This window comes from Oncorhynchus keta, chromosome 2 (assembly GCF_023373465.1).
Source record: "Oncorhynchus keta strain PuntledgeMale-10-30-2019 chromosome 2, Oket_V2, whole genome shotgun sequence".
Classification (NCBI taxonomy): Eukaryota; Metazoa; Chordata; class Actinopteri; order Salmoniformes; family Salmonidae; genus Oncorhynchus; species Oncorhynchus keta.
In genome coordinates this window covers 51,791,956-51,814,406 of record NC_068422.1, presented here as the reverse complement: position 1 = coordinate 51,814,406, position 22,451 = coordinate 51,791,956, and the positions used below count along the sequence as shown (strand labels likewise).

The window sequence follows — 22,451 nt, the reverse complement described above, 5'->3', positions numbered from 1 at the left end:
CAAATAGTCATTAATCTAAATACAGTCGCGCAACAGTCAAGTGGTTGACCTGAACTCACAGGGGGGAAACAGGAAAAAAATTGATGGCTCTGTTAACTGTCTTATATTAATACTCCGTTTTGTTCTTTCAGGATGAAGACATCCAAGCAGACCAACTAGAGAGCCTGCAGGAAGACCTACCAACAGACATGTAACATGAGACGTGTAGGTTGTAATATGTAACATTTACTCTCCCACCACGCACGCTGAACAGCACTTATCCTGTCCATCGCGGAACCACCCAACCCACGGCTTTCCAAAACCACCACCTCTGTTACCATCACCACTGGCACCCCTTATAGACTCCACCCCTGCTAGCGCCAAGTGCAATTATATCTGTGTGAGTGTATGTTTTTATCAATTATGTATATACCATTTTTTAAATCCTATTTCATCAGTAAAGAGCAATTTTTTGTTGCTGTTTTGGCCACCAGCTTCTCTGTCATTCAGGAGTAAGGACTGGGCTTAAAGTACGCATTGATGGGGCTGAGATGGAGAGAGAGAGGGAGGATTCATAACAGGATTCAAGCCTCACAATCCAACTCTATCAGCTTGTCCTGGGGAGTGTACAAGGTTCAACAGGTCATTCTGGGAAAGATCTAAGGGGCATGGAGGTGTTCACACATGCATGGCAGAGCCACTAGAACGTACAATGGCTCAATCCCTTAGCCCCCCCCCCCTTGTTTTTGAGTGTCCCTCTGTGGGGGAGTGGCACTCAAAAATGGAGCAACGAGTGGTAGGGAGAGCTATAATAACACTTGGGAATGGGACATCGCTACATCACTTGCGCACATCAGAAACGGCCACGGACACCACGCAATTAATTGACGATGAACCTTGTGTTTTTCAGAATGCCTATACTGGCTACAGTAATAACTTTCCTTATATTTCTCCTGCAACAAATATGTACTTACCATATGAACATCAAATGAGAACAGCAGAACAACAATGGACCCGTAATGTACCCATCCTCTGGCTGCGGTTCAATGTGGAGTAGTACAGAAGCAGGACTTTTGTTCCATAGCGGTTTAACCGTCACATTTCATTCAGTTATTACAAGTGAAGGCACTTTAGCTAGAACAATTAAAACTACTGTTCTGAACTAATATTTATACCAAACGTTTTCAGGGTCAGTACACAGATCGGCTACATAGCTACACATCCATAGCATACAGGTATTTTTATCTTCCACTACTACACAATAAGGAAGAAAAGAGTTAGCTAGGGGTAGCAGGGGTTGGAACCAAAATTATTTTCCAATCTCTTTGTTCTGAACCACCATTCTTTTTTGTTTCTTTCCACTGTTCCTAATGGAAAAACAAAGTTCTGAACCGGTTTGATGTAAGAATCGGTTCGTTATAAGAATCGTTATAAGAATCGGACAAAGGCGTAGCGTGGTATGCGTGCATTCTTATTTACTAAAAAGAATTAACACTGAACAAAATAACAAAACGAAACGTGAAGCTATACAAACGAGTGCTGACAGGCAACTATAGATAGAGAAGATCCCAAAAACACCAAAGGGAAATGGCTACCTAAATATGATCTCCAATCAGAGACAACAATAATACCATAGACATACAAATCACCTAGACCGAGTAAAACCCTAGACATACAAAACCCTCTAGACACAAGACAAAAACTAGCGTACCCACCCCAATCACACCCGGACCTAACCAAAATATAAACAAAACAGATATCTCAGGTCAGGGCGTGACAGGACCCCCGCCAAAGGTGCGGACTCCCGGCCGCAAACCTGAACCTATAGGGAGGGTCCGGGTGGGAATCTACCCTCGGTGGCGGCTCCGGTTCTGGATGCAGCCCCCCCTCTTTACGCTGATTCCTCCGCCTTTGTAGAACCGGACCGTGGATCATCGCCAGAGGCTCTGGACTGCGGATCATCGCCGGAGGCCCCAGACTGGAGACCGTCGTTTGAGACCCCGGACTGGGGACCAACGCCGGAAACCCCGGACTGTGGACCATCGTTGGAGGTTCCGGACTATGGCCCGTCGTTGGAGGTTCCGGACTGTGAAACGTCGCCGGAAGCTCTGGACTGGGAACTGTCGCCGGAAGCTCTGGACTGGCAATTGTCGCCGGAAGCTCTGGACTGGGAACTGTCGCCGGAAGCTCTGGACTGGAAACTGTCGCCGGAAGCTCTGGACTGGGAACTGTCGCCGGAAGTTCTGGACTGTGGAGGCACACTGGAGACCTGATGTGTGGTGCTGGCACTGGTGGTACCGGGCTGAAGACACACATCTCAGGACACAGGGGGTTCTGGACTGTGGAGGCGCACTGGAGGCCTGGTGTGTCGGACCGGTACAGGTGGCACCGGGCTGAAGACACGCACCACAGTGCGATTGCGGGCAGGAGGCACAGCACGTACTGGACTGTGGAGGCGCACTGGAGGTCTGTTGCGTGGTGCCGGCACTGGTGGTACCGGGATGATGACACGCACCTCAGCGCGAGTCCGGGTAGCAGGCACAGGACGTACTGGACTATGGAGGCGCACTGGAGATCTGGAGCGTAGAGCTGGCACAATGCATCCTGGCTGGATGCTCACTTGAGCCCGGCAAGTGCGGGGCGCTAGCACAGGACGCACTGGGCTATGCAGACGCACCAGAGACACAGTACGTAGAGCCGGCGCAGGATATCCTGGTCCAAGGAGGTGTACTGGAGACCAGGAGCACTGGGCCGGCACCATCTGTCCTGACTGGATGACCATTCTAGCCCGGCAAATGCGAGGAGCTGGAATAGAGCGCACCGGGCTATGAATGCGAACTGGAGACACCGTGCGCATAACTGCGTAACACGGTCTCTGACCATCTCCAACCTGACTCAGCCAACCTCTCTGTGTGCCACCCCCCCAAAAAAATCTTATGGGGCTGCCTCTCGTGCCTGTCTCGTTGGTACAACTCCTCGTAACATCGCCGTTCCGCTTTCGCTGCCTCTATCTCCTCCTTAGGACGGCGATACTCCCCAGCCTACGTCCAGGTTCCTGCTCCACCCAGAATCTCCTCCCAGGTCCATTCCTCCTGACCACGCTGCTTAGTCCATTTTTGGTGGGATCTTCTGTCACGTTCGTTATCGGACCAAGGCACAGCGTGGTATGCGTACATTCTTATTTATTAAAAGGAATGAACACTGAACAAATAAACAAAATAACAAAATGAAACGTGACGCTATACAAAAAAGTGCTGACTGGCAACTACACAAAGACAAGATCCCAAAAACATGGCTAACTAAATATGATCCCCAATTAGAGACAACGATAAACAGCTGCCTCTGATTGGGAACCATATCAGGCCACCATAGACCTACAAATCACCTAGACCTACAAAAACCCTAGACATACAAAAAAACCTAGACAATACAAAAACTAGTGTACCCATCCTAGTCACACCCTGACCTAACCAAAATATAAAGAAAACAGAGATATCTCAGGTCAGGGCGTGACATTTGAACCAAAATAAAGGACCGATTTATATTGTTCCTTTCTGTTCATTTTTTAACTGTTGAAATCAACATAAAAAAACATTTAATCAATCAATCAAATGTATTTAAAAAGCCTTTTTTACATCAGCAGATGTCACAAAGTACTTATACAGAAATCCAGCATAATTATAGCCTCAAGCTCATTACCATAACGCAACGTTAACTATTCATGAAAACATTTTCACAAAAACAAAAAAACATTCAAATAAAATAATTTACCTTTGAAGAACTTCCGATGTTTTCAATGAGGAGACTCTCAGTTAGATAGCAAATGTTCAGTTTTTCCAAAAAGATTATTTGTGTAGGAGATATCGCTCCGTTTTTTTTCATCACGTTTGGCTAAGAAAAAACCCCGAAAATTCAGCCATTACAACGGCAAACTTTTTTCCAAATTAACTCCATAATATCGACAGAAACATGGCAAACGTTGTTTAGAATCAATCCTCAAGGTGTTTTTCACATATCTATTCCATGATAAATCACTCGTGGCAGTTTGGTTTCTCCTCTGAACAAAATGAAAAAATGCACGCACCTGGAGATTACGCAATAGTTTCGACGGACGACACTGAGCGGACACCTGGTAAATGTAGTCTCTTATGGTCAATTTTCCAATGATATGCCTACAAATACGTCACAATGCTGCAGACACCGTGGGGAAACGACAGAAAGTGTAGGCTCATTCCTTGAGCATTCACAGCCATATAAGGAGACATTGGAACACAGCGCATTCAAACTCTGGTTCACTTCCTGTATGAAATTTCATCTTGGTTTCGCCTGTAGCATTAGTTCTGTGGCACTCACAGACAATATCTTTGCAGTTTTGGAAATGTCAGAGTGTTTTCTTTCAAAGCTGTCAATTATATGCATAGTCGAGCATCTTTTCGTGACAAAATATCTTGTTTAAAACGGGAACGTTTTTCATCCAAAAATGAAATACTGCCCCCAGAGGTTCAAGAGGTTAAAATGACAGCCTACCGGGGAACAGTTAAATGTCTTGTTCAGGGGAAAACAACAGATTTCTACCTTGTCAGCTCAGAAATTTGATCCAGCAACCTTTCGGTTATTGGCCCACCACTCTTACCACTAGGCTGCCACCCCAAACTAGAGCGCTGAAAAGGCACTACCACTCCCTTAAAGTTGAATTGGGACAGCACTGCGACTCGATGAGGATCGAGGGATTGCACAAAATGGAGGGGGAGGGCTATAGGGGGGTATTGGGATTGAGCCTATGTCTGCCTATGTTTACACACAGGAGTGATTGGACATCCAGGTCTAGTACCCAATCAACCAATACTTTTTGTTTGGTATCCAGCCATGTTGCATGTTGAAGTATTTTATATAAACAGTCTTAATGTGAAAAATAGTCTTGATGTTATTTTCCGAGCAGCTTCAGAAGAGACACAGATATACACAGTTTGCCAGAGTTCATTGGAGATTTAGAATTTCAGTCAGTGACACATTGGCACTAAAAGTTCCAAGATAATTACTCTCTAGTTAGAGTTATAATTACAATGTTGTTGTCATGTTTGGTGCCAACAGTTGGTTGATAACTGTGGAACTGTGACTGGTAGTGAGACCATACATGACCCCGTCACTGCGTGTGTGTGTTTGTTTGTGTGTGGGTGTATGTATGTGAATGTGTGGGCTGTTTTAGCTGTTAGGGGAACACGGTCAATGAGCGATAATGTGGAATGATATGCTGCTTTTGCATTTCCGGTCTCTCTGAAAATTCTAGAACATCTGGAGTCAGAACTCTGCTAATTGAGCGACCAATGAGAGGGTAGTGGTCCGTAGCTCCGTCACAGTTCTGGAAACATTAAAGGAACAGTATGTCCAGATTTTATTAAAGGAACAGTGAACCCAGATTGTTAAAATAACAGTACTTACAAATTTTATTAAAGGGATAGCTCACCCAGATTACTTAAAAGGGATTGTTCACTCAGATGACTAATAACTTTGTAGTTCAGGTTTCCCTTTAATTCTGACATTGACCAGAGTACATTACTGTATGAAAATCTCAAACACATGCAGTGGGTTAACCAAATCATGTTTGTTGTCAGCCAGACTACCATGTAAATGTTTCATGAAACATTATGGAATTTATAAAGTATCATATTTAGCAAACCACACACTATGAAAATCAATGTTATAGTAATATAGAGAAAGTCATAATCTCATCAACAGTTGTAGTGTGATAGTATTAGTAGCAGTATAGTAATAGTAGAAGTAGTGCAGGGGGGGACTCTTTTTAATTGGGGGGGACTCAGTTGGGGTCTCAACTCACTGTATATTTTGAAATTTGTGCATTAACAGTCACTCAGTTAGCCCATGTCAGCGATTTAAAAAAAAAAAATTTAATATATATATATATATATTTTTTTTAATTATATTTTTTTATTGCTCCGTTAGTATGTCAGCCAGCTATCTAAACTTGTAGTAAGCACGGTCGTATTACAGACCGGGGTGGGGCCCATTGATCATCAGTTATCATACTAAAAACGGCAAACCCTTCTGCAGGAAATTAGCTGTAAATCTGTTAATTCCTCTCCGCCCCACGGCTAAATAAGTAGAATTGCATGAAATGAGGGTATGCAGACCCACGAGCAACTATGTCCCCCCCCCATGATGAGTAAAAACAATGTGTGGCCCCCACCCCCATCAAAGTTGCCCATCCCCGATCTAGTGGAATACAGTGGCTTGGCTACCTATTAATGTCATATACTGTATGTTATTTTGGATACCGATGCCCTTTATGTCCAACAAATTCATACATTTTCATTTACATTTTAGTCATTTAGCAGACACTCTTACCCAGAGTCGACTTTGGGCAAAAAAAAAAAAACATCTTTAAACAATTCATTGACCAATGCACCATCATACCAGGTCATTTAATGCTTGAAAAAAACTTGATAAATAAGATATTTGGCTACAGAAGTGCTATTTCTTACCGACCTCTACAGCTTCCATCCAAAAACAAATCCTGTGAAATTGCGTCAACACATACTGGAGAAGTTACTGGCTAGCTACAGAGGCTAGCTTAGCTAACAAACTAGCTATGTTGGTCATCTCGCATGACCAGAATGATCCACCAAAGGCACACCCCATTTCTGTTTTAAAATGGAGAAAGGGGTGGAGTTGGAACGTTTTTTTGTGCCCAAAGTCGACTTATAAGATAGCTGGGTGACACAACCACATATCACAGTCATAGCAACAACAACAAAAAATCCCTCAATTAAGTAGTTAGCAACGATACATAACTTTAGAATGTGATAATGAGAACAAGAATAGGATCCACATTAGTCAACTGTTGTTTTTGCACTTTTTTACTTTACAATTTTTGGTACTTTTAATGTACTTTTTCATATAAATAATCTTAAGCATGAGATACATCACATTTTAATTTTGAACCTTTATCTTTCCATAGGTTAAAGATTTACTCTTTTATATGTCAAACACACACCGTTCTTATGAAGGAGCTAGATGTAACATCGTTTCAATGTTAAACTGTATATTGTTGAGTTAAAACGTAGTCTTTTAACCATGAATAAAAGGTATTCATTTATATGTTTGCATTTTTTTTTATTAAGTGGGGGTCAAATTAATACTACTATAACGCAAAGATGGACTGACAGGCAGGGCCACCTATTTAAAATGTGTGTAACTCATGGAACAGTATGCACTAATGAGCTAGCATTCACCACATTAATACAGACCAGTCTGCAAGTTATGTTGAATGCATTCTAGCTTAAACTGTGTAAGGGAATACGGTTCCAAAGAATGACCAAAGTCAGATTAACTTGTACAATATTTAAGTCTGACTGCCGGAGGAGGTCGACTGGGATGACCCGTAAAATGTAGGCCATCACTGATAGTGTGCATTGATTGCAGCGTTCTCATGAGCTGCACCACACGCAGTGATAGCTACTATCAATATTGATGCTACACTAAACCAATGCTAATTCTACTTAGCTAGCTAGTTGGTAGCCAGCTATTGACTGACAACTGCCACGCCCTGATCTGTTTCACCTGTTATTATGATTGTCTAAACCTCCTCAAGGCGTCGCTTATTTTCCCCAGTATATTTATCCCTGTGTTTCCAGTCTCTCTGTGCCAGTTCATCTTGTATGTTTTCAAATCAACCAGCTTGTTTTTCCCCTGCTCCTGTTTTCTATTCTCTTTTTTCTAGTCTTCCCGGTTTTGACCTTTGCCTGTTTTTTCTGGACTCCGTACCTGCCTGCCTGCCCCTTCTGCCTGCCCTGACATTGAGCCTGTCTGCCACTCTTTACCTCTTGGATTCAGAATCTGGTTTTGACCTGAAAGACCGGAAAATAGCTGTGCAGCGACGCTCCCCATCCAACCTGACAGAGCTTGAGAGGATCTGCAGAGAAAAATGGGAGAAACTCTCCAAATACGGGGTGTGCCAATACCCAAGAAGACTCTAGGATGTAATTGCTGTCAAAGCTGCTTCAAGAATATACTGAGTAAAGCGTCTGAATACTTATGTTAATGTGATATTTCAACAAAAAATGTTTTGGTATATTTGCAAAAATGCTTGAAAAACCTGTTTGTGCTTTGTCATTATGGATTATTGTGTGTAGATTGAGGGGGGGGGGGCAATTGAATCAATTTTAGAATAAGGCTGAATTGTAACAAAATGTGGATAAGTCAAGGGTTATAAATACTTTCCGAATGCACAGTGCCTTCAGAAAGTATTCACGCCCGCTGACCTTTTCCACATTTTGTTGTGTTATAAATTGGGATTAAAATTGTCATGTTTTGTTAACGATGTACATAAAAAAACACTATCTCAGCGGAAGAAAAAAAATCTACATTTTGATCATATAAGTAAGTATTCAGTCAAATCATGTTAGAATCACGTTTGGCAGTCATTACAGCTGTAACTAAAATGTTTTTGATCCATCCTGAGATCTCCTATCACCATTGGCCTCATGGTGAAATCCTTGAGCGGTTTTGTTCTTCTCCGTCTGAGTTAGAAAGGATGGCTGTATCTTTGTAGTGACTGTGTGAATTGATACACCATCCAAAGTGGAAATAATAACTACTCGATTCTCAACGGGATATTTAATGTCTTCTTTTTTATGTTTACCCATCTACCAATAGGTGCCCTTCTTTGCGAGTCATTGAAAAACCCCTCTGGTCTTTGTGGTTGAATCGGTGTTTGGAATTCACTGCCCGACTGAGGAACCTTACAGATATTTGTATGAGGGGGGGTACAGAGATGAGGTAGTCATTCAAAAATCATGTTAAACAATATTATTGCACATAGAGTGAGTCCATGCAACTTATGTGACTTGTTAAAACTTCACTAGGGTAGGGGGCACTATTTTCACCTCCGGATGAAAAGCGTGCCCAAAGTAAACTGCCTGCTACACAGGCCCAGAAGCTAGGATGTGCATATATTGGTAGATTTGGATAGAAAACACTCTAAAGTTTCCACAACTGTTAACCTCTAGCATCGAGCAATCCCGTATCCGGGAGCGTAATCATAGCCTCAAGCTCATTACCATAACGTAACGTTTCCTATTCATGAAAATCGCAAATGAAATAAATATATTGAAACACTAGTTTAGCCTTTTGTTAACCTCTTGCTCCTACCTGACACGCAGGCGTCCCATCTAGACATCTGGAAATGCAAATGCACTACGCTAAATGCTAATAGTACTAGTTAAAACTCAAACGTTCAATAAAATACACATGCAGGGTATTGAATTAAAGCTACACTCGTTGTGAATCCAGGCAACAAGTCAGATTTTTAAAATGCTTTTCGGCGAAAGCATGAGAAGCTATTATCTGATAGCATGTAACACCCCAAAAGACCCGCAGGGGACATAAACAAAATAATTAGCATAGTCGTCGCTACACAAACCGCACAAATAAAATATAAAACATTCATTACCTTTGACCATCTTCTTTGTTGGCACTCCTAGATGTCCCATAATCACTATTGGGTCTTTTTTTCGATTAAATCGGTCCATATATAGCCTAGATATCGATCTATGAAGACTGTGTGATAAACGAAAAAAAATAGCGTCTTATAACGTAACGTCATTTTTTTTAATTAAAAAAGTTGATGATAAACTTTCACAAAACACTTCGAAATACTTTTGTAATGCAACTTTAGGTATTAGTAAACGTTAATAAGCGATCAAATTGATCACAAGGCGAAGTATATTCTTAGCTGTCCGTCTGGAAATAATGTCAGGGTAAATCTCAACCAAAATATCCGGTCGGAGACCGGAAGAAATGCGCTGCCTTGCGTCTGTTTGACCAAGAAACAAATAGTAGGCAAATGACAAGACTCTAGACAACGTGTGGAAGCTGTAGGTATTGCAATCTCAGCCCCATTAAATGTGGTTCACCTTTATCAATGGGTTCAAGTCGCGCATGGATATATTTTTCCATTTTCAGTGATCATATTTTCCTGCACTTTTCGATGAAACGCACGTTCTGTTATAGTCACAGCCGTGATTTAACCAGTTTTATAAACGTCTGAGTGTTTTCTATCCACACATACTAATCATATGCATATACTATATTCCTAGCATGAGCAGCAGGGCGCTGAAATGTTGCGTGATTTTTAACAATGTTCCAAAAAGTAGGGGGTAGGAGTAACAGGCAACACTGTCATCTCAGATTTTCAAAATATGCTTTTCAACCAAAACTACACAAGCATTTGTGTAAGAGTATTGATAGCCTAGCATAGCATTAAGCCTAGCATTTAGCAGGCAACATTTTCACAAAAACAAGAAAAGCATTCAAATAAAATCATTTACCTTTGAAGAACTTCAGATGTTTTCAATGACGAGACTCTCACTTAGATAGCAAATGTTAATTTTTTCCAAAAATATTATTTGTGGAGGAGAAATAGCTCCGTTTTGTTCATCACGTTTGGCTAAGAAAAAAAAACGAAAATGCAGTCACGACAACGCTGAACTTTTTTCCAAATTAGCTCCATAATATCGACAGAAACATGGCAAACTTTGTTTAGAATCAATCCTCAAGGTGTTTTTCACATTTCTATTCGATGATAAATCATTTGTGGCAGTTGGTTTCTCATCAGGAGTAAACGGAAAAATACTGCAGCTGGAGATTATGCAATAATTGCGACGGAGGACACCAAGCGACCACCTGGTAGATGTAGTCTCTTATGGTCAATCTTCCAATGATATGCCTACAAATACGTCACAATGCTGCAGACACCTTGGGGAAAACGTGGAAAACGTAAGCTGACTCCTAGCTCCTCCACAGCCATATAAGGAGTCATTGCCACGAGGCGGTTTCAAAAAATGTGTCAACAGTCTTTATAAATTGTTTCAGACTTGTATTCTGAAAAATGAGAGAGTAAGACCACTCTGAATGAGTTGACCCTACAGTGTCCCAGATGTTTTTCATGCGCACGACCGACAGTGAGCCTTTCTAGTCTACCTTTTATATTGACGACGTTATTGTCCGGTTGAAATATTATCGATTATTTAGGCACATTTTACTCCTGAAGTTATTTAGGCTTGACATAACAAAGGGGTTGAATACTATTAATTCGTAAACATTTCTAAAAACATAATTCCCCTTTGACATTATGGAGTATTGTATGGCACAAAATCTAAATGTAATACATTTTCAATTCGGCCTGCAACAACAAAATGTGGAAAAAGTCAAGGGGTGTGAATACTTTCTGAAGGCACTGTATAAAAGATAGGATAATCACATTTGTGAATGCACTGGAAATTTAACTGAACCGCTGGTCATTACGAACACATTAAAGTAAACAGGTTTGTCCTTGGAACGCTGAGTGGGGAAACTTGAGTCAGAACTATAGTCTTTTTAATCATCCTTCTGATGAAACCGGTTAGTGGAGGCTGGTGGGAGGAGCTATGGTTGGGGGCTGGGGGTGAGCAGGTGGGTCTGGGCAGGGTGATGTCGTTGATGTTTGTGTGTGTTTATATGCTGTCTTTTAATTTGTATTGTAAAAAAAAAAACTTACAAAAAAAACAAGAGGCAAGTATATTTGAACAGGACCAAGTGACCTGGATTCATCTTGGCAGAATGTGTATGTTTGTATTCCTTGGCCCATGTGATAATCTTGATGAAATCACTGTTAAAATCAACCAACAAAAATGTTGCCTTTTCAAAGCCATGGCCTGAAACCAGAGAGCAGCTAGGCAGAGGTACAGTACATGACGTACAGATGTTTGATAAGCAAGTTTTTATGAACATTAATCTCAATGTTCTACTCTAAAAATGTTATACATTCATCTGACTGAGGCTTTCTATATCTTATGTATTGCAAACATGAATTGGGAAAGTAAACAGGTACTTTTCATATTGTAATGATTAGGACTTATGATTAGTGGCATATGGACAAAGGATAGATTTGTCATATAACATGTGTGGAATGACAGAGAAATGGAGGACAAATAAAGCATACACACTCAGTTAGCTGGCTTACTACATCTATCACAGGCTCTAAAAGGTTCCCAGATGTGTAGAAGCACACAGGGGAATTCATTACCCGTTATTTATTATTATGAGATATCAAATTTACATCTGTGTGTGTCTGTAAGTTTCAGTCTATAAGTATGTGTGCTTGTGCAGTTTCTAAATTTCAACCTTTATTGACCCACACTGATTGTACAGAATTGAGACTGCATATGTGTGTGTGCGTAGCGTTAATTGCACAGCCAGTGACCCACTAGGACATTAATCACATCCATGACAAAATAATTCAGCTGAGTGTCTCTAGAGTTTGTTACAGAGACGGATGTGAAGAGTGAGCAGAGTCCGAGTGTGTGTGTTTGTGTGAGTTTGTTTTTGAAAGTGAATGGGGATCTAATAGAGGGGCCTCCTAAACAGGAGAAAATATCCCTCCTGCAGACTGTCTACTTTTCATGTGTTAATAACCCTTCAGAGTAAGTATAGTATGAGCTATGGGGTTATGAGACCTCACGCCATCCAACTAAACACAGAAAGATACGGATATTAAGACAGACACACACACACAGTACAGACTCCACGGCCTCAGCACACACACATACGTGACACCATGGGGCCTGGTCTCAGTACAAAGGCGGCGTGGAGGCCCAAATTCCTTTGGTGTGATTCAGACGGCTTATCCAAACCCACAGCTCCATTCACTGACTGGGAGCAATGTAGATATGTAGTTTAAGATGAAGCAGGGACAATGGCTGTTTGAGGTGACTGACTCAGTGTCCAGTGGGAGGGCTCTATCTGTGGGGCCCACTGAAATTAAAGTACCACCATCTCATTCCATGTCTCTGGTCCCTGAAAATGACCATAAGTACATCTGTAGATGGGGCTTTATTATAATGTGATGTATTGAAGCCATAGTTTTAATGAACCTCTTTCCCATGGAGTTTTGGCCCCTGTCTGAGACCCCTGGTGATTCACGCACATATGCACACACATACAAACAGACGGACGCATACACGGACGGACACATGGTCCAGAGACTGACAGGGAGGTCTTTGATAAATCTTTACTCCTCTCCTTAGATTGGTGTTCTTAAACCTTGTGTGGTAAGAAACCAACACATTAATTCATATGATTCACATGGTTGACAACGTTTTGACTTCCAGCGTCATTCACCCTCATATGTTCTTTAACCACTGCATGTCTAGATGAAAGTTACCTACATTCCTCCACTCGTGATTCACACTATGCAGCACATTACTGTAATAACATTTGGTCACATTTGTCCTGTGTACAAATCAACGTTTAGACATTTCAAGTTTCCTGTGTCAAACAGAGGCCTGGGTATTAGTCAAAATCAGATCCAAACCTGCTCTGTCCAACATGATACTTCACATAGCCAGTTCATAGACAAAATTCCAGTATCAATAAGAAACTCTGGGAACACTTAGCCAACCGTGAGCGAAGGCAACAAACATGGCACATGCCGGTCCAAACCAAACACAATCCCACGTCCCTCAGCAGCCTGCTACACATCCTTCTACCTCTAGCTCTCCAGCATCCATTGCCCCATAGTTACTGCTTTTCCCAAAATTACACATAACAGTCATAGTCTTCTCATAACACTCTTAATAGTGACACATGTAAAAGTGTATCAAAAGAAAACCTGAAATGTATTTAGATTTGTGTTTTCTCTTTAAAAACGAAACATACAAACATAGTATGGCATATGTTTTATGTTAGATGTAACATATTTAGCATGTTAGATGTAACATATTTTAGTTATATTCTCCTGGCTGACCTGACTGGATCTCTGTTTATTCTGGAATAACATCTATCACAGGTCTCTCCAACCCTGTTCCTGGAGAGCAACCCTCCTGTAGGTTTTCGCTCCAACCCCAGTTGTAACTAACTTGATTCAGCTTATCAAACAGCTAATTATTAGAATCAGGTGTGCTCGATTACAGTTGGAGCGAAAACCAACGGGATGTTATCTCTCCAGGAACAGGGTTGGAGAGCCTTGATCTATCACAACATGCAGGAGAAAACAAAATAACCTCACCACAAACAATCTATTATACACAGCACAAATGAAAGCCACACTTTACCTCCACAACAACAGATAATGGTGTTAAGAATTTTAAAAAGGTAACTAGAGAGAACAAGACTTAAATGTGGCCACTTTAACTAGTTGCCTTGAATGCAGCTCCGTAGCAACTCAACAAGCACAAGCTGCTACTCATTGCAATCAGCCTCTATGTCTGTTTGCAACACTTGAACTAGTTGCTTTGAATGCAGATCCTTAACAAACATTTGCTACAACTCATTGCTAATCAGCCTCCACACATGTCCTCGCTTTCCTTAAACAACACTGACACCCTACTTAAATCTGACCAAACTAACGTCCCTCCTTTGTTCTGCAGTGCATGTCACGTTGCTAGCATCGTCAAGTTTTGCAGCCGGCATCCCCTTAGCCCCTTTCTATCCAATATTCTTCCAAGGATCTCACCACAACAGCGTAACTACCACGGCCAGGTGATGACTTCTCCCTGAGACTACAAGTCAAACTTTAGAGTCCACCCCATAGATCCTTCAGTGGGGTTCAGTCGCACTCCCTTTTTTGAATTCTCATTCTCACATTCATCCCATTTCCACAATGCATATGATAAACCCATTTCAATGTCTGGTCCTTAAACTTTTGAATGTAATGATGAAGTCTAAAGCATTTGGTTGTGTGTTCAAAGCACAATATGGACCATTTTAGCTACAGTGCCTTCAAAGTATTAATCCCCCTTGACTTATTCCACATTTTTCATTGTTACAGCTGGAATTCAACATGGATAACTTTTTATTTTTTAAATTTTAAATTAACCATTCTCATTTACAACTTTTCACACACCTGAGTCAATACATGTTAGTCAACTATGGCAGCAACTACAGCTGTGAGTATTTCTGGGTAAGTCTGTAATCGCTTTGCACAACTAGATTGTGCAAATATTGTACATTCTTTTCAGAATGCTTCAAACTCTGTCAAGTTTATCATTTTTATCATTTTCAAGTCTTGCCATAGCTGATTTTAAGTCAAAACTGTCATTAGGCCACTCAGGAACATTCAATGTCAATATTGGTAAGCAACTTGTGTATTTGACATTTTGTTTAAATTATTGTCCTGCTGAAAGGTGCATTTGTCTCCCAGTGTAGGTGAACGAATGATCTCCGCGTGTGTGGTTCCCACCATGAAGCATGGAGGATGAGGTGTGATGTTGTGGGGGCTCTTTGCTGGTGATACTGTCAATTATTTATTTAGAATTCAAGGCACACTTAACCAGCATGGCTACCACAGCATTCTACAGCGATACGCCATCCCATCTGGTTTGCGCTTAGTGGGACTATCATTTGCTTTTCAACAGGACAATGACCTAACACACTTCCAGGCTGTGTAAGGGCTATTTGACCAAGGAGTGGAGTGCTGCATTAGATCTGGCCTCCACAATCACCCTACCTCAACGCAATTGAGATGCTTTGGGATGTGTTGGACTGCAGAGTGAAGGAAAAGCAGCCAACAAGTGCTCAGCATATGTGGTAACTCCTTCAAGGCTGTTGGAAAAACATTATAGGTGAAGCTGGTTCAGAGAATGCCAAGAGTGTGCAAAGCTGTCATCAAGGCAAAGGGTGGCTACTGTTGTGACTTTACTTTCATTAACTTCTTGGTGACAGAGGTCAGTATTTTCGCGTCTGGATGAAATGCATGCCCAAATTCAACTGCCTGCTACTCATCCCCAGAAGATAAGATATGTATATTATTACTAGATTTAGATAGAAAACACTGAACTTTCTAAAACGGTTTGAATCATGTCTGAGTATAACAGAACTTATTTAGCAGGCGAAACCCCGAGGACAAACCATCTAGATTTTTCCTTTTTGAGGTCACTCTCTTTTCAATGGGTTTTCATTGGGAATCCAGATTTCTAAGGGACCTTCTTGCAGTTCCCATCACTTCCACTGGATGTCTTCAGAGATTGGTTGAGGTTTTTCCTTTGTGTAATGAAGTACAGCCATCGTGAACAAGGGTCACTTGAAGTGTACTGTTAGAGGCGCGTGACCAGAAAGCTAGCTACAGTTTGTTTTCCTCCTGTATTGAACACAGATCATCCCGTCTTCAATTTTATCGATTCTTTACATTAAAAAATACCCAAAGTTGTATTACAAAAGTAGTTTGAAATGTTTTGGCAAAGTTTACAGGTAACTTTTGAGATATTTCAAGATATTTCAAATTTCAAGTCAAGTTGCGCAAGTTGGAACCCGGTGTTTTTCTGTCTCAAACGTGTCAAATAAATCGACATTTTGTGTATATATCGACAGAATTAATCGAACAAAAGGACCATTTGTGATGTTTATGGGACATATTGGAGTGCCAAAGGTCAAAGGTAAGGCATGAATTATATTTTTATTTCTGTGTTTTGTGTCGCGCCTGCAGGGTTGAAATATGATTTTCTCTTTGTTTACGGAGGTGCGATCCTCAGATAATAGCATCGTTTGGTTTCGCCAAAAAGCCTTTTTGAAATCTGACATGTTGGCTGGATTCACAACAAGTGTAGCTTTAATTTGCTATCTTACATGTTTTGATTTTTATAGTCATTTATTTTGAATTTGGCCCTCTGCATTTCCCTGGCTTTTGGCCAGGTGGGACGCTATAGCGTCTCACATATCCCAGAGGTTAATCTGATTTATTTAATCGCTTAAACTATATTTAATTGTTGATTAAATTGATCATGTAATAATTAGCTCAATAGGATTTGGGGTACTATGGAATAAGTTTAACTAGTTACCATCTCCTGAATTAAACTCTAGTTGTTTATATAGCGATAAGTCACTTATTAATCATTACCTTATAAGTCTCATAATCTGAACGGTCACAACATTCTTGGATCCACAAAATCCTCAGCTTTACTGATCATTCTGTTACCACACAAATTGGTGGAATTATTTAGTCAGCTAGTAAATAAATATCACAGAATAACATGCACACTTACATGAGACAAAGGTACCTAGTGGATTGATGGGGGAGAGAGACAAAGGGAAAAGGACACCTATCATTGATATGTTTGGAAACTACCCTCAAAGTAATCATAATACCTTGCCCACAAACCACCGGACATTTGGAGCAAAAGTTATTTATGTATTTTACGTGTGAATGCCACCGTTCATCTCTCTGAAACCAAGCCTTCTTGAAAGGGTTTTTTGGCTCTTCACTCAGCACACGCGTAAGGCTCTGATTGTCCTCCAGAGGTCAATGTCCTTACTTGTCCGGTCACCAGTGGTGGCTTTGTTCAGAACTTGTTCTTAGCTCGTGTGGATAGTCAGAGTTTGAACCACTGTACACGCACAGCTGCAGCCTGACAATGTTCAGGTCTGGTGAGTTTTTCACCTTGTGTTGAGGTTCAACTTTCTAACTATTTCAAATGTGTGGACCACGGTCTACTTCCTTGAACAAAATATAAACTATGATCTCATTAGAAAAAATGATAATGTAATTTTAGTTAACCGATACTTTCATGATTTTATTTCTTACGCACAACACAAGAACCTGACCTGGCAGGGTAGCCTAGTGGTTAGAGCATTGGACTAGTAACTGAATGGTTGCAAGTTCAAATCCCCGAGCTGACAAGGTACAAATCTGTCATTCTGCCCCTGAACAGGCAGTTAAACCCACTGTTCCTAGGCTGTCATTGAAAATAAGAATTTGTTATTTAACTGACTTGCCTAGTAAAATGAAAGTACAGTGTGTATACTTTAAGTTACAGTATGTTATACCATTTTTAATGACATCACAAAATAGATATTCGGATGTTAGAAATATTGTTCCAGTGTTAGTTTTTGGTTGGGCAAGTCTCTCTAGACAAAGGCATTCCTTTGGTTGATACTAAAAAGTAGAGTTCTGCTGCATTTATTTATTTTATTTTACCTTTATTTAACCAGGTAGGCAACTTGAACAAGTTCTCATTTACAATTGCGACGTGGCCAAGATAAAGCAAAGCAGTTCGACACCTACAACAATTTACACATGGAATAAAACAAACATACAGTAGAAAAATAAGTCTATATACAATGTGAGCAAATTAGTTGAGATGGGAGGTAAAGGCAAAAAAAGGACATGGTGGCGAAGTAAAACACTGGAATGGTAGATTTGCAGTGGAAGAATGTGCAAGATAGAAAGAGAGAAATAGTGGGGTGCAAATGAGCTAAATACAGTAAGGGGAGAGGTAGTTTGGGCTAAAGTATAGATGGGCTATGTACAGGTGCAGTAATCTGTGAGCTGCTCTGACAGCTGGTGCTTAAAGCTAGTGAGGGAAATAAGTGTTTCCAGTTTCAGAGATTTTTGTAGTTCGTTCAAGTCATTGGCAGCAGAGACCTGGATGGAGAGACGGCCAAAGGAAGAATTGGTTTTGGGGGTGACCAGAGAGATATACCTGCTGGAGCGCGAGCTACAGGTGGGTGATGCTATGGTGGCCAGTGAGCTGAGATAAGGGGAGACTTTACCTAGCAGGGTCTTGTAGATGACCTGGAGCCAGTGGGTTTAGCGACGAGTATGAATCGAGGGCCAGCTAACGAGAGCGTACAGGTCGCAGTGGTGGGTAGTATGGGGCTTTGGTGACAAAAATGTATTGAGTAGGGTATTGGGGGCTATTTTGTAAATTACATCACCAAAGTTGAGCATTGGTAGGATGGTCAGTTTTACAAGGGTATGTTTGGCAGAATGAGTGTAGGATGCTTTGTTGCGAAATAGGAAGCCAATTCTAGATTTAACTTTGGATTGGAGATGTTTGATGTGATTCTGGAAGGAGAGTTTACAGGCTAACCAGACACCTAGGTATTTGTAGTTGCCCACATATTCTAAGTCGGAACCGTCCAGAGTAGTGATGTTGGACGGGCGGGCAGGTGCACGCAGCGATCCGTTGAAGAGCATGCATTTACTTTTATTTGTATTTAAGAGCAATTGGAAGCCACAGAAGGAGAGTTGTAATGGCATTGAAGCTCGTCTGGAGGGTTGTTAACTGTGTCCAAAGAAGGGCCAGAAGTATACAGAATGGTGTCATCTGTGTAAAGATATATCAGAGACTCACCAGCAGCAAGAGCGACATCATTGATGTATACAGAGAAGAGTCGAACCAAGAATTGAACCCTGTGTCACCCCCATAGACTGCCAGAGGCCCGGACAACAGGCCCTCCGATTTGACTCTATCAGAGAAGTAGTTGGTGAACCAGGGCGAGGCATTCGTGTCTGCCGATGATGTGGTGATTGACAGAGTCGAAAGCCTTGGCCAGGTCATTGAATACGGCTGCACAGTATTGTTTCTTATCGATGGCGGTTAAGATATCATTTAGGTCCTTGAACGTGGCTGAGGTGCACCCATGACTAGCTCTGAAAGCAGATTGCATAGCGGAGAAGGTATGGTGGGATTCCTTAGAAAAGCAGGGTAGGATAGATATCGGTCCGTAGCAGTTTGGGTCAAGAGTGACCCCTCCCTTTGAAGAGGGGGATGACCGCAGCTGCTTTCCAATCTTTGGGAATCTCAGATGACACAGGCTAATAATAGGGGTTGCAACAGTTTCAGCAGATAATTTTAGAGAGGGTCCAGATTTTGCAGCTCTTTCAGAACATTGGCTGACTGGATTAGGGAGAAATGGGGAAGGCTTGGGTGAGTTGCTTTGGCGGGGGTGCAGTGCTATTGACCGGGGTAGGGGTAGCCAGGTGGAAAGCATGGCCAGCCGTAGAACAATGCTTTTTGAAATTCTCAATTATAGTGTTTATCGGTGGTGACAGTGTTGCCTATCCTCAGTGCAGTGGGCAGCTGGGAGGTGTTCTTATTCTCCATGGACTTTACAGTGTCCCAGAACTTTTTTGAGTTTGTGTTGCAGGATGCAAATTTCTGCTCAAATCTATCCTTGGCTTTTCTAACTGCCTGTGTATATTGGTTTCAAGCTTCCCTGAAAAGTTGCATATCACGGGGGCTGTTTGCATAAAATGTATGACTGGGTGTAAGGTGTCAAAAATCTTCCCAGCCCCCCCCCTCCCATTTTCTATGGGTGAGGAGAGGGCCTGGTTATTTGTCAATCATTGCCAAGCTGATGTGAGCCCTTGGATCCTCATGTGTAATTATGTAGACACTACTTTGAAAAATGTCAAATATAAAATCAATTAGGATTTTTTTGAACACATTATTTTTTTGGGTTGCTACATGATTCCATATGTGTTTTCATTATCATTATCACTATTATTCTACAATGTAAAAATAAAGAAACCCTTGAATGAGTAGTGACAAGACTTTTGACTGGTTCTCAAGGGACTGATTGGTGTCACACTTTTTCTCCATGCCTAGCAAACAAAGCTGATTAATCAAATTGCATTCTAAACTGACCATGTTTAGGTGATTTAAAAATATATATATATTTTACCTTTATTTAACTAGGCAAGTCAGTTAAGAAGAAATTATTATTTTCAATGTTGGCCTAGGAACAGTGGGTTAACTGCCTGTTCAGGGGCAGAATGCCAGATTTGTACCTTGTCAGCTCAGGGATTTGAACTTGCAGCCTTTCGGTTACTAGTCCAACACCACTAGGCTACGCTGCCGGTGTGTGGGCTGGGGCAAAACTGACATCAATCAGGCCCTCGGACTGAAATTTCCCACACCTGGTATAGGGCGACCACCTTTAAAATGCCCAACTGAGGGACAATAGGATGATTTTTGTAGCCTACATGAATAAAAACATTTGGCTGGTGGGATGAGATATAGGAGGATGGGTCATTGTAATGACTGGAATGGCACAGACTCAACAATATCACACACATGGAAACAATGTTTCATTCCGTTGCATTTATACCATTCCAGCCATTACAATGAGCCCGTCCTCCTATAGCTCCTCCCACCAGCCTATGGTGTAGTGCACATGTTTTAGGTGCTGGAGAGCAATACAAATGTAAATTACATAATTCCTCAAAGTTTGTATCTACAGATGTAGCCTACTAAGTATCATCATACAATATGTATCCTCCAATTGCAATGTCTGCCTATGCCCACACAGTCTCAAGACATTTCTCTATTTTTAATACCCTCAAACCTCAAGATAGGCATACCTAATTTCTAAATAAGCCATGGCATCATCACTGTCAATCGTGAATGATAATTATTCACATTTTATTTGTGAGATGTCCAAAGTGCGTCTGCATGCCAATCATTTGATCTCAATTACTATCATGGAATATGCGTTTAGATTTTCTTAAATTACTGTTCCGTGAACAAATCAGAGCAGATGTTAACTACACTGAACAAAAAACAAACGCAACATGCAAAAATGTCTACGATTTTACTGAATTACGGTTCATATAAGGAAATCGGTCAATTGAAATATACTGAACTGTCACACCCTGATCTGTTTTACCTGTCTTTGTGCTTGTTTCCACCATCCTCCAGGTGTTCTTCCCACCTATTATCTTCCCATTATCCCCTGTGTTATCTGTCTGTTGCCAGTTGGTCTTGTCAAGTCTTACCAGCGTGCTCTCCTGCCTTCCTTTTTCTCAAGTTGTGTTTCCTAGTTTTCCCAGTCCAGACTATTCTGCCTGCCGTGACCCGAGCCTGCCTGCCGTCCTGTACATGCTTGACTGACCTAATTACTGGACCCCTGCCTGTCCTCGACCTACCCTTCGCCTGCCCCGTGTTTACAATAAATAATATGAGAACTGTACTATCCGCTTCCTGTGTCTGCATCTGGGTCATATCCTGAGTCATGTTACTGAACAAAAATATAAGCTAGTCATTCAACAATGTTAAAGATTTTGCTGAGTTACAGTTCATATAATGATATCAGTAAATTGAAATAAATTCATTAAGCCCTGATCTATTGATTTCACATGACTGGGCAGGGGTGCAGCCATGGGTGGGCCTAGAAGGGCATAGGTTCACCCATTTGGTAGCCAGGCCTGTTAACCAGGCCCATCCAATCAAAATGAGTTTTTCCCCACAAAAGAGCTTTATTATAGACGGAAATACTCCTCAGCCCCCCCTCAGACGATCCCGCAGGTGAAGAAGCCGGATGTGGAGGTCCACGGCTGGCATGGTTACACGTGATCTGCTGTTGAGTCCAGTTTATGGAGCCAGATGCCTGCCAAAAGGTTGAACGTTCATATCGTTAGGATTGTGAGAAAATCCATACGTTTCTTGTTAGGATCATAGGCTAAGTCTGGCATAAGCTTATTCCCACACTTTACAATAACTGTTGCAGTGGTCTTGGGTAGTCTCTGTATAGGCTATTCCCTCAATCGTGAGACTGCTGCCCAGTTGAAGAGCTTGTGATCTCCATGCACTGCCACAGCACCATGCGTCTTCGGTAGAGCACCTCTCAGCCTCAGAAGATGCCCTTCTGGAGGCATGCAGTCAGTCATTATACCCCAATGTAGGCCTATTTGCCCACTA

The 22,451-nt window shown here is 41.5% G+C and overlaps 1 protein-coding gene and 1 long non-coding RNA gene across 4 annotated transcripts in view; both read left to right on the top strand.

Annotated features, from left to right (window-relative positions):
• The window catches only part of LOC118402441 (stromal cell-derived factor 1-like), a 39,970-nt gene extending 27,970 nt beyond the window's left edge, over positions 1 to 12,000 (top strand). Inside the window, exons 4-5 of one of the 2 annotated variants that reach the window (XM_035800654.2) lie at positions 132 to 204; positions 7,718 to 12,000. In XM_035800654.2, coding sequence (XP_035656547.1) covers positions 132 to 159 — 28 coding nt within the window. In that variant the 3' untranslated portion in view covers positions 160 to 204; positions 7,718 to 12,000. Of the gene's footprint in view, positions 1 to 131; positions 7,094 to 7,717 lie in introns of those variants that run through there. The other variant, XM_035800644.2, reaches the window with a different exon arrangement.
• Positions 12,001 to 14,292: 2,292 nt separating this feature from the next.
• LOC127911668 (uncharacterized) lies at positions 14,293 to 20,483 on the top strand. 2 transcript variants are annotated; one of them, XR_008078825.1, is made up of 3 exons: positions 14,293 to 14,514; positions 14,804 to 14,935; positions 15,181 to 20,483. It is a non-coding gene; the product is annotated as an uncharacterized LOC127911668 (long non-coding RNA). The 2 variants fall into 2 exon arrangements; XR_008078817.1 differs by having other exon boundaries at positions 14,296 to 14,514; positions 15,176 to 20,483.
• The last annotated feature ends 1,968 nt before the right edge of the window (positions 20,484 to 22,451 follow it).